Source organism: Protobothrops mucrosquamatus, unplaced genomic scaffold (genome assembly GCF_001527695.2).
Source record: "Protobothrops mucrosquamatus isolate PMUCROS unplaced genomic scaffold, P.Mucros_1.0 scaffold2027, whole genome shotgun sequence".
In the NCBI taxonomy this organism is placed as follows: Eukaryota; Metazoa; Chordata; class Lepidosauria; order Squamata; family Viperidae; genus Protobothrops; species Protobothrops mucrosquamatus.
Window position 1 is genome coordinate 272,075 of NW_015388137.1, and position 18,727 is coordinate 290,801.

The window sequence follows — 18,727 nt, forward strand, 5'->3', positions numbered from 1 at the left end:
CCACACTCTCAACAACCTTCGCCACAAAGCGTAGGTTGGAGACTGGGCGATAATTTGCCAATACATCTGGATCCAGGGAGGGCTTCTTAAGGAGGGGCCTCACCACCGCCTCCTTTAGGACCGCGGGGAAGGCACCCTCCCGTAAAGAAGCATTTGTAATTCCCTGGAGCCAGGCTCGTGTTCCCTCCCGAGCCGCCAGCATTTCCATAATGCTGTCTGCCAGGCCACAGGCCTGTGATTTACTCAGGACAAGTAATAGCTTGGATACTAATAGACTTTGCATTTTCAAAAGTAATGGAAATAACTATTTTGATTTGTTCCTGAAAGCTAGGTGCAAATTGACACCCATAACACTTAACACACTCCCTTGGAGTGCAAATCAGGCAATGTTTTTATTCACCTGTGTCATACACTGCAATTAAGAAAGTTTACAGAGAGCAAATTATTGCTTCTCATGAAGAGCAATGAATCTGCGCCGCCCCCCCCCCCCCGGAAAATATTTCTGAATAAACCAGAATTCCCAGCAACCAAGCATACACCAAGTAAAATTGTTTCAAAAGAGAAATAACATATCTCTCCATCTGTGTAAAAGTTTTTAACTTTTTACAGCCTCTTTTTCGTAATCAAAAAGCTTTTTATCTTGTTTCTAGTCATGTGTGTATATTATCCATTGCAAGATGTGTAACTTATTTAGTACCCATCCTTTGTTAGCAATCGTGAATATCGCAACCTACCATAAAAAAAATGTAAAAGGAAAAAAATAATCTATTATATCAATGACTAACCTGAAGACTGTTCTTTTACCAAACCATTCTTATTTCTTTCTTCCCAATCCATTACTTCCTTATATATTAACTCTGCACATAAAGAAGAGAATAAATATGGACATAAGACACAATAATACACTTGTTGCTTTCACTGCCTTTCATAATCTTGAAATGTTTAAAACAGTCTTTAACAAGATCTTCATTGTTCTCATGACATCATCATCATTTTAGCCATTGTCTATCCATTGCAGAATGAAGACCTCTTCTGCATGTGTCCAACCTATATGGTCCTGAGCTTTCTTTTGCCAATTGGGCCCGCAATACTTGCTGAATATATATATATATGAACATTACAGACCAAAATGAACAAATAGTCAAAAACATCCCTTGAATCTGCTACATCTATAGCACCACCAGAAAAACACTTTGTACAGTCAAAAATCTCTGGTGAAAGTATTGATTTAATGGAAAAACGACAGAGAATGAAGATTACCAGAAGTTTCACTAATAAACTGGAGTATATTGAACTTTGCAAGACCATAAGAAAATGTATCCAAGAAAAAACACATCATTTTAACATGAAGCTTGTGAAAAAGGCAATTGAAGAAAACAAAGGGATTAATAGAGCAAAATGCAAGCTTATAAATATAAGACAGAAGGTTTTTGCATTAAAACGTGAAGATGGCTCTGTGTGTAGAACAAGACAGGAAATTTTAGAAATAATTAGAAAATTCCATTTAGAGCTATACAAATATCAAGATCACTCAAAAGTAACAACACTCACAAAAGAGGAAATGCCAGATATACTAGTGGAAGAAGTACCAAGTGCCATAAAATCAATGAAAAATGGCAAAGCTTCAGGAAATTATTGTGTTATGGTTGAAATGCTGAAGATACGAGCTGAAGATACACAAGATACTAGCAAAACTATATTTGAGATGCCTTAGAGAAGAAAAAATACCCAATGCATCGAAAAATGCTAAAGTGATTCTTATACACAAGAAAGGGGTCCAAGATGATTTAAAGAACTATCACCCAATAAGCCTTCTTTCACTCCTCTACAAGGTTTTCACCAAGATAATAGCAAAAAGAATATTGAGAACATTAAATGATGCACAGCCAAAGACCAAGCAGTGTTCAGAAGTGGCTACAGCACAATGGATCATATCCAGATTGTTCAGCAAATCATTGAAAGGCACGAGTACACCATGCCTCTGTGCATTGACTACGAAAAGGTATTTGACTCAGTATTCCAGCAAGCAATAATTAATGCATTGCTCAACCAAGGCGTAGACACTGCTTACATAAATTTACTACGATCAATATATTAAAAAAACAATGACAATTTGCCTTAATGATCTTAAAGTGGAAATCAACATAGAACAAGGTGTATGACAAGGAAATACAATATCATCTATCCTTTTCTCAGCCTGCCTTGAAGAGGTATTTCACAAACAAGACTGGGCAAAAGATGGAATAAAAATCAATGGTACCTACAGTATTTAAATCACTTAAGATTTGCAGATGATGTTGTTCTCTTCTCACAAGACCCAGAAGAGCTACAAATATACCTACAAGAGCTGCACAAAGCGTGAGAACCATTTGGCTTAAAAACAAACCTGAAAAGGAGCCAGGATATGTTTAATAAATTCACTAAAGAAAGAATTTTTTTTATATATCTGGACAAGAACTAGATGTAGTACACCACTACCTATACCTTGACCAATAGCTCTCAATGGAAGGTGATGTAGTAAAAAAAATTGAACAGTGTATTAAATGTGATTGGCAGGCATTCAGGAAGCTAAGCATAATTTTCAAAAACAACCTCCCCCTCTGCCTGAAAAGTTTTCGATCAGTGTGTGCGACCTGCTCTAACATATATGCCAGTGAAACACGGACACTAACCTCGCTATCGATACAAAAGCTATGAGTGGCACAAAGAGCCGTGGAAAGATACACGTTCGGCATTACAAGAAAAGACAGAAAGACCTGCACATGGATTAGAGAATAAACGAAAGTATACGATGCCATCAAGAGAGTAAAAGAATTGAAATGGAAATGATCACCTAGCAAGAATAACTGATGGCAGGTGGAGCAAGGCAGTCATAGAATGGGTCCCAGTTGATAAAAAGTGTCCACGAAAGAGACCTAAAACAAGATGGATTAAGGACATCAGCAAGTATTGGCAAAAGAAAGCTCAGGACCGTATTGGTTGGAAACATATGGAAGAGGCCTTCCTTCTGCAGAGAGAGAGAGGGGGGGAGGTAGGGAGGGAGGGAGAGGGAGGGGGAGAGGGAGAGAGAGGGAGGGAGAGGGAGGGAAAGGGAGAGGAAGGGAGAGGGAGAGGGAGGGAGAGGGGGAGAGAGAGAGGGAGGGAGGGGGAAAGAGAGAGGGAGAGAGAGGGGGGAGAGGGGGAGGGAGGGGGAGGGAGAGGAAGGGAGGGAGAGAGAGAGGGAGGGAAAGGGAGGGAAAGGGAGGGAGAGAGAGAGAGAGAGAGCATATGTTCTTAGAAGCTAAATGATTAGTCGCTTTGCAATACCAAAGCTGAAGACCTGCATCCACTTAGGCTTACTTTGAATAATCCCTTAAGAAAATTTGACAGCATATAATAAAGTAGTTATTTTTAATTCATTTTTAGATACTGCTGAGAATACTTTTCAGTATTGCCAAGAGAAGAAGAATGATACAATAAAATCAGAGTAAGTTTTGCTTGGACAAAATCTTTAAGGTTCTAAATTTTATTGCAGATGAAAATGTTTTTATTATTGATGATGAAAACAACATGACATTTAAATTAAAACAACCCAATTTTAAATATCAACATTGATACTTAGTAGAATATAAATTTGCTTAGCAGGAACATGCACTATGATTTATGCAAAAGGGTATATTCACTTTATCTCTATTCCAGTTCCTTATGGGATACCCGCAAAATATTTTATCAAAGTTTCTGAACATATTGCAAATTTTACTTACCTTTCCATTCTTCAATGGCATGTTCTCTTTCTTCCAACTGTGCATCATAGATTTGGGGAGGTGGCTATAAACAAAGAAACAGTGCTACTTTATCTTTCGATAAATACAGCTGTAAATATTACAGTTAAAAATGAAACCATTGCTTATGGAGCTAGGAACAGTATTTTGGTGCACTCTTGAGGTGGTGGTAGTGATTGTGATGATGATATGCCTGTATGTTGTCATCTGAACTGGAATCTATTAAGTTTTCAAGTCCAATTCAAGTGTTGGAATTAATATTTTTTTATATAGACCCAAAGACTACCTATAAATGCCCTATACGCAGAATCCTTACTAAATGACTTATCAATGACTTACCAAGCTGAAATGCAAGAGTCATCTATTCTGATTGGTCTTTGCAATATTAAAATCTTTTAGTGAATTTTAAATTATTACTTTTAAGTTTTTAAGAAGAGACTGGACAGCCATTTGTCTGAAATGGTATAAGGTTTCCTGCCTGAGCAGGGGGTTGGACTAGATGACCTCCAAGATCCATTATCATCATCATCATCATCATCATCATCATCACCATCACCATCATCATTTTATTATTATGCTATCTTCAGATGATTTATTTCTTCCTTATATGTTATGTAAATTATAGTAAAATGTTAAATTCATGAAAAAACAAGGCAATATTTGTTACTGAGTGTTATATACATAAAAATAAAAAGACCTTAAGGTGTACTTACTGCTTCTGCTTCAGCTGGGTCATACCAAACTGTGATATATGGATGTCGCAAAGCTTCATCTACTGAAATTCGTTTGTCTGGATCTACTACTAGCATTTTTGATAGTAAATCTCTAGCTTGACTCGCTAGAAAACAGGAATAGAAAAAATGTCTTGCAATTAAAATTTTGATTCACAAAGATAAAATTCTCTCTATCTATCTATCGTGTTAAAGGCATTTCATTGTTAAAGATAATTTATTCTTTTGTTTGTTTATTAATATCAGGTACTAAGTAGTATCAGAACTTGGGATATTCACTATATTAGATGATGAAACTGATAGGAGCACTACTTGTAAATATAATCAGACAATTAAAAACAGATACCCACAATTTCTTACATTAGAGACAGTATTAAGAATATGTATAGAACAGAATAAAAACTTTATTGCCACTGTAAATGTACACTAATCAGCATACATTAAAATTAAATTTCATTGCATTCAGCTCTCAAAAAACACCATTATGCATATATCCAAATACACACATATATATGACACAGAGAAACATTATAGTCTAGTTCAAATGTATACATATACATGGCAAAAAAAAGAATCCTGCAAATTTACAAGACGGATGGCATAAGGAACACAGATGTTATTAGAATCTGGTAGTCCTGCTGGAAATACTTCGAAACCTCCTCCCAGAGGGGAAACAGACCGTGAAGTGGTTGTGTGGGGTCTCTAACAATGCTTCAAGCTCTAAGCACATAGCGCTTACAAGCAGTCTCCTGAATAAAGGGAAGCGAGCTTCCTATGACCTTCTCAGCTGTCCTTACCACTCGCTGTATGGACCTTCTATCTGAGGCACTGCTGCCACCAAACCAGACAGTGATGCATTTTGTTAAAACGCTCTCAATCGTGCCTTTATAAAAAGTGGCCAGGGCAGAAGATGTGCTCTCCTCATCCGAAGCAAGAAATGCAAATGCTGGTTTGCACGCTTCACTAAGGATAATGTATGAAGAGACCAAGTCAGATTGTTAGTTATCTGAACCCACAGGCACTTAATACTATTGACCACTTCCACAGCTGCAGCCTTGATACAAGGTGGAGTATGACTCTGCTGGTTCTTTCTAAAATCATCAACAACAACAACAACAACAATAATAATAAAGTTGGAAGGGACCTTGGAGGTCATCAAGTCCAACCCCCTGCTCAGGCAGGAAACCCTACACCGTTTCGGACAAATGGCTGTCCAGTCTCTTCTTAAAAACTTCCAGTGTTGGAGCAATCACCGCTTCTGGAGGCAGGTTATTCCATTGGTTAATTGTTCTAACTGTCAGGAAGTTTCTCCTTAGTTCTAGGTTGCTTCTCTCTTTGGTTAGTTTCCACCAGTTGCTTCTTGTCCTGCCTTCAGGCGCTTGGGAAAATAGCTTGACTCCCTCTTCTTTATGGCAGCCCCTGAGATATTGGAACACTGCTATCATGTCCCCCCTCATCCTTCTCTTCATTAAACTAGACAAACCCAATTCCAGCAGCCGTTCCTTATATGCTTTAGCCTCCAGTCCCCTAATCATCTTTGTTGCTCTTCTCTGTACTCTTTCTAGAGTCTCAACATCTTTTTTACATCGTGGTGACCAAAACTGGATGCAGTATTCCAAGTGTGGCCTTACCAAGGCATTGTAAAGTGGTATTACTACTTCACGTGATCTAAAACCAGGTTATTTTTATTTTTATGTATCAACTAGAATAAGTATTGTACTTTTCTTCAACAGTTAAACTATCTTTCAAAATGCTGAATTTTAAAGTTTGATCCTGGAGCTTGGTATCTAAATTTCCATAGATTAAATTACTTCACTGGAATCTCAGGCTGATTCAGTTGGAAAAATGAAATAATAAATCAACAAGTTAGCACGATAGATTCTGACTGTAACCTGACAAATACAATTTCTACAAAATTGTAGCAAAACGAAACAAAAATCCTAGATCTTTACTAAACTTATACACATACACTTACTTTTTAGCTTATCACGATCAGACTCTGATGGAAATATCCAGTCTGGGAACAGTTCTTCAAATTTGATACCTGGATATTTCGGCCTGTTTTCTACATAATTCCGTACAGTGGGCTGTAGTTTTTTCATGAAATCTGCTGACGGTGTACCTAATTGTTCAATAACTTTATTCCACTGATCAATATCTGCAAAATTTTTCATTTAGGAAAATAACATTTTTTCCCTCCAACTTTATATTGCAAGTATGTGGAACTTTGGAAAACTTAAGTGCTATTTTAAACAACATCTTTATTTTACAAAACAGGTTCTTACAGAAATTGTGGTTAAAAAACAAAACAAAATCTCAAGACCATTAATTTGAATGAACAAAGTTCACAAGACTGACTGGATAATGCTGCTAAAATTTATAGGGTATATGTAGGCTTGTTTTTAGCTTCTGCTTCACTCTGAACCCTTTCTCTTCAATATGATTTCATGATATCTTGAATATTTTTTTAAAAGCCTGAAAATCAAATAGTTAAAGCACATTGACCACCAGGTGGCAGTAAGTGACCAGTTTCATCCTTAGTGGGAACTGTCAGATATAAGCAATGCAGATCTTATTTTATGGGATTCAAACCTTCTACTTGGTTCAGAATTCATAGCCCATTGCACTTTAGATGACTGTATACAAAGCATTAGTTTTAAAAGCTATCCAGGTCCTATTGCTTAGTAGCATTTCAGAAAGAGATTGGTAGCTGTATAAATAAGCTAGAAAACTAGAAAGCTTAGAGAGCTAGACAGGCAAAAATATAGACTCTGTCGGAAGGGCATATAAGATCCACCTTCTCTGTAGCTCTATTATTTATAGAGTAAGATCTAGCTACATACAACTGAAGATTCACAGTAAGAATGAAACCAATTATATAGTGCCTCCTGGTAGTTAATATATTTCATATACTGTACACCCTGTTTGCCTCTAGCTACCCTAATCATGTGACAATTTGCATAAGCATGAGATTGTCAGCTGAATTAATATATTACATAGAAGATTCAAAATGAAGCTTCCTTCTTTGACACACAGTCAAAAAGTTCTCTTTGGGGGGAGACAGGTGGCTATATAAATTTTATATACAAAATTTAATACTATAAAATATCAAAACAATCAGATAGTAAATTGTGCAAATAAAGCCAGTTATTGATCTGTATAAGTAAATATTTTTATTAAAGGATTCCATCAGTCTGGAGCAAAAAAAGTGTTTGTGTGTCTGTGTGCATAAACCTATTTAAAATATTAATACAATGATTCTTTATTTTCTTGGCTTTACTCAAGAGTATAAAACAACAGTCTGTACAATGATCAATATGATCATAGATACTCACCACTAACATAATTACATCAGATTCTGAAAGGAATCAATAGGACAGATAAAGAAATCACTACATCAACCTGACAACCAAACAGGAAAAAAGTACTTAGAAAATATATTGAAGAAGCATGGCTGCAGAGCAAGACATATAAAGGAGGGGAAAACAAACCCAATATAAAGATAAGAATTTTCAACATAAATATGGAAGGAAATTGTTGCACATTTCAAAAGTAATGCTATTTTTTTTAAAAAAACTGTGCCTTTCATGCTGGAGATATGACGTTATCAACATGATCTTTCTGAGTTTTTATATTCCATCCACTGATGAGACTAATCTCATGGCTTGCTCTCTATGAATTCAAGTTTTTATACTTCTGAAGAACATCAGATTAGGGAATTAATAGCACAGTTAAAGTTAAAATGTAGATTCTCCTAGATGTTAGGAAGGGGAAAGGGCACAAATCTGAAGATGAGATTTGTAGCAATAGGCTTCCTAGGGCAATATACATCAATATAAATCCCCCCTCCCCCCGCTGCCAAATATAACAAAGGCAAAAAAAAAATCAATCACATCTCACTGCATCACTAGTCCTCCAGGTCAAGAATGTCATCCACTCTTGACCTAAAACATTAATATGTGAAGACTACTGCTTTCTCTGGATCTGTTCCTTTTCAATCATAAACAGAAACTACACTTCTGAAGAAACTGCAATTATTTCTGCAACTTATGTTCAACCCAATGCAACTTCAGTAACAAAAAGTAACAACAAGGATACCAGGTTGGCAAGATTCTCATAACTTAAGATATATTTATTGCAAAGGGTTTTACTAAGCATGAAAGACACATATATGAAGACAGCAAATATGAAAATCAGCATTAACATGAAATCCACAGGAGACACAGCATTCATGAAGAATTGTGTTAGGTTGGTCATAAGGCTTTAGAGAATAAAAGAATACAGAGGAGAAATTCAAAAAAATGAAAATCAAGCTTCCTCTCTTTTATTGTGTCAATAGGTTAATACATAATCAACCATTAAAATACCTAAAATTAAGCATTTGTAATTATACTTTTCTAACCTTCATGCCTTCTTTAGGTATGTAGCAGAATAAGAAGTGACAAGATAAAACCATAGTTGAATCCATTTCCATCATACAGAAAAATGAAAAAAAAAAGCAATCGGTTTAAATTTTGAGCAACAGTTTGCAGAATTTTCAGTTTAAATAAATGTGTTGCGTTATTAAAACTGCAAAAATATAAAACTCCTGTAATGGACAATTAATGTTCAAAAATTAAAGTTAATGCAATTAATATGAGAATAAAAGTTTAGCTGTTTTATTGAAACAACAAATTTCACAAATTTGGTTCATACAAGAAAGAACTGTTCCACTGAGTATATGGGATTAGCATCTTTTATACCCATAAATCAAATAACGTGTTGCTAAATATGAATTAGGATTCAAAGATTATTAGGGAAGGATACGATCAGTGCCTTGGAATATCACACAACCTTTCACCAATTCTCCCATGATGCAACCAACTGACCAGATATCAACTGAAAGTAAAAGTGAAATGATAAAAATTATGAAGTGTTATGAACTAAAGCAGAAAACGAAAAAACATTTTTACATTTAAAACATAACAATGCATAAAGTAAAACAGCTAACATGTTTTGAAACAATATGGACAGGAATAATGATCTAATTACAAATTTAAAATACCAGAACACCATTAAAAGTAAATTTTGTGTATACCCGTATATATATAAAACGGGCATACAAGAAATTTGCTTTACACATACACACGCATACACAGCACACAACACACACACATACATGTCAGTCTTATTTTGAATAATCTGAACTCCCTGAAAGAGCTGCAAAGGATACAATCTCTTCCAGGAAACAGGACCTTATGGAGAACCATTTCGGCCATTATGCACCCAACAGACCAGATATCCACTATTAAATGTTAAGTGTAATGGGGATAAAATTAAACATTTTTTAAAACTCTATACATATATTTTCATAAAATAATTGTATTGTAAAGGAGTCATTGACAAATGTACTGTATATATTCGTGAATAAGCCAAGAATTTTAAATGCCAAAATACACCCAAAGGATTGAGTTTGGCTCACCCACAAATGGGCTTTTCTGCAAATATATATGGTAATGCTTTTTAAAAGTACCCACATATCCTATATAATTCTACCGATAAAGCCAACCATGGATAAGCTGTATTTTCAACCAAAATACCGTGAAAGATGCACCCATCTGTGGATAAGCCAATTGTGAAAATTAAAAAACACTTGGCTTATTCACAAGTGGCACTTTTTACCATTAACATTCCAATTTAGTAATTCAGAAAATCAATTTTATCATTAGCTTTCATTCTGTACTCATGAAGATACTGCAGAAGGTTTCTGTCAACTAACATGTGTACAATAATCAAGGATAGAAGTACCACTTTTACTGTAAGCAATCCGCAGGTACTTCCCAGAAAGTGCTGAGAACTAAAGTTGCATAATTGAGCAGCTGGGTCAAGTGTGGAACTGCTACTGGCCAAAACATTATCTCCTGTTACTAAAGCTACTTCCTGCACTAGGCCAAAGCATGAAATCCTCTTCATTCCAGGGGGCTATTTAGTATCAATGGCTGAGTTGTCTCACTTGCTGTTATGTTATGCCATCTCCATCTTCAAAAGAAAGACTCCTTCTCTGAACAAGCCTAGCCAAACTGACCCAGGTAATTACCTCACAGGGCAAGAAAACTAAGTTACAGTCTGAAACTAGTAGGCTTATGCAGTGCTTTTTTTCTAAAAAAAAAAAAAAAAAAAAAAAGTGTCGGAACTCACACACGTCATACAACCCACCTTGCCTACCCTACAAGGTTCCATCCAAAAAAGGTGCCGGAACTCCGTTCTGGGCGTTCTATGAGAAAAAAAGCCCTGGGCTTATGGTGAGACAGTGAAAAACCAGAAAAATCTAACTATTGATCAAGAACTCCAAACATGTCACTTCTAGCCTGTAACTTACCATTCTCTTTGTATCCCATGCCAAGAATAACTTCTGGTGCTCTATAATATCGTGTTACTACATATGGGGTCATCATGAAATTAGTACATGCTGTTCTTGCAAGTCCAAAGTCAAGGATTTTGAGAGTACAATCTGATTTTACTACTATATTGCTGGGTTTTAAATCCTAAGGACAAAAAAATGCATTCAGTTAAATGCTGAAAAAGTAGTGTAATCCTTAAAAGTCAGCACATTGTGCCAAATTATTAATCTGCCATACATGACAAGCAAAACCTATTGATCAATTAATCACATTGAACAGATGATGAAAGATGTCATGGATGCTTTCCAGCTGACTGAACATTCCAATGAATCCTGCTCTCAGTTACCTCTATGCAAAAAGTTATTTGGAACTGAAACTTTAATCCCATTTTGCCTTAGCAGTGGCATATTTTCGACAGCTGGAAAAGTGCTTACACTTCTTTGTAAATGTATCTGGTGCTTAATGTTTACTAATAATACTGACAGCGTAGCCCACATTGAGGAACTCCCCAAGTGAACACATTATTTTAAAAATAAATGTAAAAATAAGTGGAACATCCAGGTAGGCTATACAATCTTAAATTATTAAGCCTAATTCTGAATAAAATGACAGGTAACAGCTAAGAACATGAAGTATTGGGTAGAGGCTAATTTGAAGGGGAAAAAAAGACATTCTCTAAATTTCATCTTAAGAATTGGATGCCTTCAGAGAGATGGCTCCTACACCTCTACAATCAAAAGACACCACCATCTTTTTCTAATTAGTGGATTCCCCTTTTCTGGAAGGAAAAAAAAGGAACTTATGGTGAAAAAATATAGAGAGAGGTTACGGCAAATCAAACACAACATTTAGCTATTGGTACATTTCTGTAAGGCATGGTGATTTCATAATATTAGCATTATAAGCATACAACCATTATGAATTTCAATGCAGGTATCTAATAATATGTTTAAATTTCAAATATTTCCACTCTAGGGACGTAACAGGAGGATGGATATATGTGACAATTAATGGACACAAGGTGGTGCTGCTTGCCATGAAGAAGGAGAAAACAATGCAGACTCTCCTCAAGAAGCAAATAATTTGACTCTTATTATATATTTTAATATTACTCCTATAAGCTGTTGAGAGCCACATTTGGTTGGAGTGGAACAGAATAAATAAATTGTGCAAAATACCTGTGCATTCTTCACCCTGATGTCAAAATCCACAGATGAGTATCAAAGCAACAATATAGCTCTAAAGAAATCTTACCCACTTATATATTTTGATAAAACCATGGCAGATAAGATTCTTAGTAACAGTGCATCTAAGTAATCCATGAAAAGTAAGGTCATTTTTATACACTTTTATTTTTTTGCACGGGAATATAAAATGATCTAGAGAAAGATTTTTAGAAGATATAGTCACAACAATGCAAAATAAAAGTCAATTAATAGTGTGATTATAACAGCACTACCTACTCTGTGGATGATACCAGCTGAATGAAGATGTTTGATCCCACACAACATCTGATATAAAAGATAGGACATTCTTTCATGATCCAGCTCCATATGAATAACTTGGCATAAATTAGCATCCATCAATTCCATAACCAAATACCTGAAATATTTTTTTTAAAGTAATTATCATCCATTCTATTTCATGCATACACATTTCAAGCTATCAGTGTATTTTTTTCAACATAAAATAATTCCAGTACAATAGGTGAGATAACACAGGCTTAAAATTATAGTATAGGTAGTCCTTGCTTAATTAACACAATTGGGACCAGCAACTCAGTCACTAAATGATGTGGTCACTAAGTGAAATATCACATGACCATGATGGCTTTCTGACATCATTTCCTATTCGGTCATTAAGTGAGGAAACACGTGACCATGACTCGCAATTTTCCTTCTGGCTTCTCCATTGACTTTCCTTATTGGAAGCTAGCTGTGAAGCACACAAATTGCAAAAACATGACTGGAAAATGCTACCATATGACTTCATAAGTCCCTGCTGATTGTAAGTGCATGAATCTTGATCGTATGATTACGATCGTATGATCGTGTGATGGCCGTAGGTGTGAGGACTGATTTTACTTTTTCAGCAGCACAGTAACTTTGAATAATCGCTCTACAAGGTAGTCATTAAGCGAGGACTACCTGCATGCTTATGCAGAAATCATTTTAATCAAGGATTGTCATAGTGTTTAACAGTCAGATATACACCTTTTTATTTTATTTTAAAATCAAATAGAAAACATTTAGTAAAATGGAACAAAGAACAGAATATTACAATTAAAATGAAATAGTTGATTAAAGTGTTAAACTTGAACCGTTTAAACTTGAACCATTGAATTATTAAATTTTTCTCCATAGCAACAACTCTGTTAGGTCAGGTGGGTCAAGAAATAAAGACTAGCCAAACTCACCCAATAAGCTTGAGAGTAGGCTAGCAGCTGGATCTTCCCAGTGCCCATTCAATACCTTAACTATATGACATTAGCTTAAAATTTAATAAACCAGGAAAACAAATTGGCAATAGAAGAGCATATTTTAGCTCAGGTTTGAAGGGGGTCCTTGGTGATCTCTGAGCATGGTTGTTTTTTTGCAGACCAAAACTAAATAAACACCATCAGTGCTAGTAGAGAGGGGCCATTAGTATATACACTGAGGGCACATATACACTTCCCACTAGCACTGATGATGTTACTAGTTTGGATAATGAAACATCTGCAAGAAAACAACCAAGCTCAGAGGAAACAAGCTGAATTAAAAAAGCAACATATAATTCATGTGTAGCATAGCAAAATGCATTGTATCACAATAGCTCAATCAATTTTTCTGGGGTAAGGAAAATGGGGACCAAAAAAGTATTTTCCAGTACTTTTGTGGACTGGTCTCCCACTAAAGACTGGAGTGACACCTACAGCATTAGCATTTCTGAAATAGGACAAGTCTTTTCTGGACAATGTTGAGAGAATTATTGGAGAGGTGCTGTCTGCTGTTACAGCTAAATTTACTATTGTTAGTTTCTGTTATACTTTGTATTTTTATTGTGGGTTTTTATTTTTATTTAATAAGAGATAAGATAACCTTTATTGTCATTTTTTTTACTGTGGGCACACTGAAACATATTAAAAATGAAATTTTGTTGCCTGCTCTCAAAGGTGTACACATACATAACACACATATAAACATGCTATATACAACATATGTATATACTTACACCTTTACATATAAGTACATATAAATATTAATCACTGTCCATCTTGAATACATAGCTATAGTATGTAGCAGTGATGCTTCCAAAGCAGACTGTAATGCAATATGACAGGATGCTCTCAATCGTCCCTCTATAGCAGTGGTTCTCAACCTTTTTAATGCCGCGACCCCCAACCGGTCGTAAGTCGAGGACTAAACCGGTCGTAAGTCGAGGACTTTCCCTGCCCGGGAGCGCCGTGCATGCGTGGTTCCGCCCCCTGCGCCGGCCGAGGTGTAGCTGGCAAGCGGCAGAGACGGAGCAGGCCGACCACCAGCTGGCCCAGCTCAAGGGAGGTAAGGCACCCGCCGGAAAAGGGGAAAAAAAATGGCGGACAGCCTTGCTTGGCGACCCCCATGAAATGGTCGATCGACCCCAAATGGAGTCGCGACCCATAGGTTGAGAACCGCTGCTCTATAGAAAGTGGTAAGGACAGGGGAAGGAAGATGTACTTCTCGCATGCTATGCTGAAAATGCAGGAGCTGCTGTACCCGCTTCACCAGTGTCTCACTGTTGAGTGACCAAGCCAGCCTACTCGTTAGCTCCACACCAGAAATTTGAAGGTGTTAACCATCTCCACAAGTCAATCATTTATACATAGAGGAGTGTGGTTGTGCCTGCCTTTTCTGAAATGGACAATGATCTCTTTAGTTTTTCAAACGTTTAAAACTAGGCTGTTTTTCTTACACCAGTTCAGCAAACCTTCTACCTCCTCCTTGTCATCTTGAATACGGCCCACTACTGTTGTATCGTCCGCATACTTAACAATAAGTGGGGCTGCCACAAAGAAGAGGGAATCAAGCTATTCTCCAAAGTGCCTGAAGGCAGGACAAGAAGCAACGGATGGAAACTAATCAAGGCGAGAAGCAACCTAGAACTAAGGAGAAACTTCCTGACAGTTAGAACAATTAACCAGTGGAACAACCTGCCTCCAGAAGCGGTAAATGCTCCAACACTGGAAGTTTTTAAGAAGAGACTGGACAGCCATTTGTCCGAAATGGTGTAGGGTTTCCTGCCTGAGCAGGGGGTTGGACTCGATGACCTCCAAGGTCCCTTCCAACTTTATTATTATTATTATTATTATTATTATTATTATTATTATTATTATTATTATTATTATTATTATTATTATTATTATTATTATTATTGAGAATTCTTTGGATAACAACTACAGAAGATTAGATAGATAGTTAGATAGATAGTTAGATAGATAGATAGACAGACAGACAGACAGACAGACAGACAGACAGACAGACAGACAGACAGACAGATTTTTTAAATTGGCATGTTGTCCATAACAAAGTAGAGTATAGTTAAAACAAGAATGTGAACTATATACCAAACAGGTTATTGTACCTCCAAAATCAGTTCCAATATGCACTTTAATGGGAAGAATCACTTGTCTTATTACCATTCTTAGCTGAACAAATTAGATAGATAGACAGACAGACATACATTTCTCATATTTACTGAAAGATCATTAAGGATACATTAGGAAGCATCATATGTTGAGCTAATTATTGGTCAAAATGTATATTTATGAAAAAACAATAAATTAAAAAAACTTACACATCTTGAAATTCTTCTAATGACTTCTGTGGTGTAAATACATTTAATAGACTAATTATCTGTAAAACCAGAAGTCAGAGAGAAATAAACAAAATTAGCACGATCACAAAATTGCACAATGATGATGTAATAACCAGATCATTCAGTAACTATTAATATGAAACATTCTGGGAGTGCTAAGATCAAAGAATATTACAGTATAAATATTCTAAAATACTGAAGTAAAAATGCAGAATAATCAAGTATATATGAGTTTGGGGGGAGTAAGAGTCACAAAACCATAAAGAGCAGTCAAGATGTTATTGTCTAAACTATTTTAATAAATGTATACAAATATTGGTTGCAAATTTATGAAGCAAGTCAATGGACCATTCATTCCACTTTCAGCAATGTCTGGCAAAATTAATATATATGGTAAATAGATTTTTATGAAAAATTTGAACGTTTTCAGTTTTTTCTAATATAATAATAGAACTTCTGTGTTTCAACAATATTATCTCAATTTCTTATATATAGTTTTATATGGCTGCACTGAACATATAATTATATCTGAAATTTTACAGTTGAAGTACATATTAAAGAAAAAAACCTTTCAAACAGCTTTCACAGTAGATTTATTACAAAGTGAAACAAAAGCTAAGGTAAATAAAATTATTTTCAGGATAATAAATTCTACACATTTCTCATCTTATAGAAAGCAATTTCTATAATTATCATATTTCATTAATGTTGGTAAAAGGTTTTAATGCAAACTATTAAGATTTGCTCCATTACATTACCTTAGACTGTAATGACAACTGACAGATACATTTACTCCAAAACTATAATGTGAATGTTTTCTATTAACACTCAAATCTACAAATATTATTAAGCATTAAACTTCTGTCCTTTTTTTCCTTTGGTGCTTTCAAGTCAGAGTTAACTCCTAGCAAGTGCATAGACAATCCCTGCAGTTTTTCAGGCAAGATTTCAGAAGTGGTTTGCCATTGCTTGCTTTCTAGGGTTGAGATAGAATGACTGGCTCAAGCTTTTTATTTTATATAAAAGCTTACTTGTATAATTTCACACGTCAGTATAAGCAATCTTAAAAGATAAACACGGTAAGCTATATGCTATTAAAAATATTAAAATAAATGAAATTACCAACAATGTAATTCAAGCTGCTGTGCTAACATGCCGTATCAGTAATTATGCCAAATAAGCCTAATGCAGGAAATGGTTGAAAATTCTTCAATAAAAACATATGAAGGAAAATTAAATATTGACACTATTGTTAAATATTTACCACATTCCCAGATTATCTATCCATCCATCCATCTATAACATTATTTGGTAGTCATGTGGTTTCAATATATAATACATATATATCAATATATGCTATATTAAATTTACTCACATTTTTGTGGTTCACACACTTCAGCAGCACTAGTTCTCTGTAAGCTCGTTTTGCATGGGTTTGATTCTGAAAAGGGCGACTTAACTTCTTTACAGCAACATTTATTCCAAGGACGGTATCAAATGCAGCACTGAAAGATTGAAGCAGCAACATTCTAACTCAGGTTCTTTGAAAATAAGACTAATGTACACACCCCTGGCTCCAAGAAGACACGAGTCGATGAGTTCACAGGTGGCTGGAACAAACTTTGTTTGTTGTTTATGTAACTAAACGCATGCCAGAAGTTCCTTGATTAAATCTAGCCATCTGTGAACTCATCGACTCGTGTCCTCTTGGAGCCAGGGGTGTGGTAAGGGTTTCTGACAGAAAGTCAGCTCTCCCGTTTTTCTTTTTTTTCTTTTTTGTCCCTACCCATTAACCTTGGTGGGCTGACAGCATTTTGTTCAGGTGCTGGGGGAATGGCTGAGGGTACACAGGAGACGGGGCCTGTGGGCGAGGGGCCGAAGCAGCCGCGGAGCCGACGATCATACTGTCACGCTCTGCCCGTTGACAGGCCAGGTAATAAAAGGAGAGGGAAGGTCTGTCGGCGCAGGTCGCTGGTCTCCTCCACTGCCCCAGACGCTGTTCACGCCCCCTTCCCCCCGCCCGTTAGTGTCGAGTCCACAGAGCCTTGACACACAGTGTTTGCTACAAATAAAAGATGATGGCTCTCCATACAAATAACCCTACTAGGTTTCTTTGGGATTAACCAAGAAAAGATAGGTGCTGCCATTTCTTTGCCTACTCACCAAACAATGCCTTGAGCCCCAGATCCAATAGGTTTCAATTGCTGGTAGCGTTTTAGTACAGTGAATGTTGAATCTGCAACTTGAACACTGTAAAACTGTGTGTCACATTTATTCTCGCTCATGTTGTAGTGTCATGTAGTCTTTGTCTCAGAATTGGGCAGTTCTCAGGATCTGTGTGAAAAGAATTTTTGAAATGTGAAACATCTTTTAAGATAGATAAGATAACCTCTATTGTCATTTTTTACCGTGAGCATCCTGGCACACATTAAAAATGAAATTCTGTTGCCTGCTCTCAAAAGAAAGTATATATCTACCAAAACACATACATAACACACATAAACATGCTATATACATACATATATATACCTATACCCATACATATATATATTAATCACTGTTCATTTTGAATAGCAATAGCACTTAGACTTATATACCGCTTCACAGTGCTTTACAGCTCTCTCTAAGAGGTTTAGTCAGCATATTGTCCCCAACAATCTGGGTCCCCGTTTTACCGACCTCAGAAGGATGGAAGGCTGAGTCAATCTTGAGCTGGTGAGAATCGGACTGCCAAACTGCTGGCAATTGGCAATCAGCAGAATTAGCCTGTAACACTGCATTCTAACCACATCACGGCTTTTAGTGGAAAGAGGAAACTTGAGAGTTCACAAAGTTGATACTATGTGGAATAAAACTGTGACAGAAACTAGATGTTCTGCTTTGGATACCACAAAGTCTCATCCCAGAAGGTAACAGGGAAAAGAGGTCATGAAGAGGATGTGTAGTGTCCCAGACACTGCAGACCCTGCTCAAGCAATGCTTATATGCTATGTCCTGGATGGAAGGGAGTGAATTACCA

General features: G+C 36.2%; 1 protein-coding gene across 1 annotated transcript in view; it reads right to left on the reverse strand.

Annotated features, from left to right (window-relative positions):
- The window catches only part of MAPK9 (mitogen-activated protein kinase 9), a 20,753-nt gene extending 2,685 nt beyond the window's left edge, over nucleotides 1-18,068 (reverse strand). Inside the window, exons 1-10 of the mRNA XM_015823880.1 lie at nucleotides 17,872-18,068; nucleotides 17,084-17,213; nucleotides 15,688-15,746; nucleotides 12,336-12,474; nucleotides 10,851-11,016; nucleotides 9,299-9,370; nucleotides 6,468-6,650; nucleotides 4,475-4,599; nucleotides 3,744-3,807; nucleotides 786-857 (exon numbers count right to left, since the gene is read on the reverse strand). Of these exons, the coding sequence (XP_015679366.1) occupies nucleotides 786-857; nucleotides 3,744-3,807; nucleotides 4,475-4,599; nucleotides 6,468-6,650; nucleotides 9,299-9,370; nucleotides 10,851-11,016; nucleotides 12,336-12,474; nucleotides 15,688-15,746; nucleotides 17,084-17,213; nucleotides 17,872-17,993 (1,132 nt within the window). The 5' untranslated portion in view covers nucleotides 17,994-18,068. The remainder of the gene's footprint in view (nucleotides 1-785; nucleotides 858-3,743; nucleotides 3,808-4,474; nucleotides 4,600-6,467; nucleotides 6,651-9,298; nucleotides 9,371-10,850; nucleotides 11,017-12,335; nucleotides 12,475-15,687; nucleotides 15,747-17,083; nucleotides 17,214-17,871) is intronic.
- Between the last annotated feature and the right edge of the window lie 659 nt (nucleotides 18,069-18,727).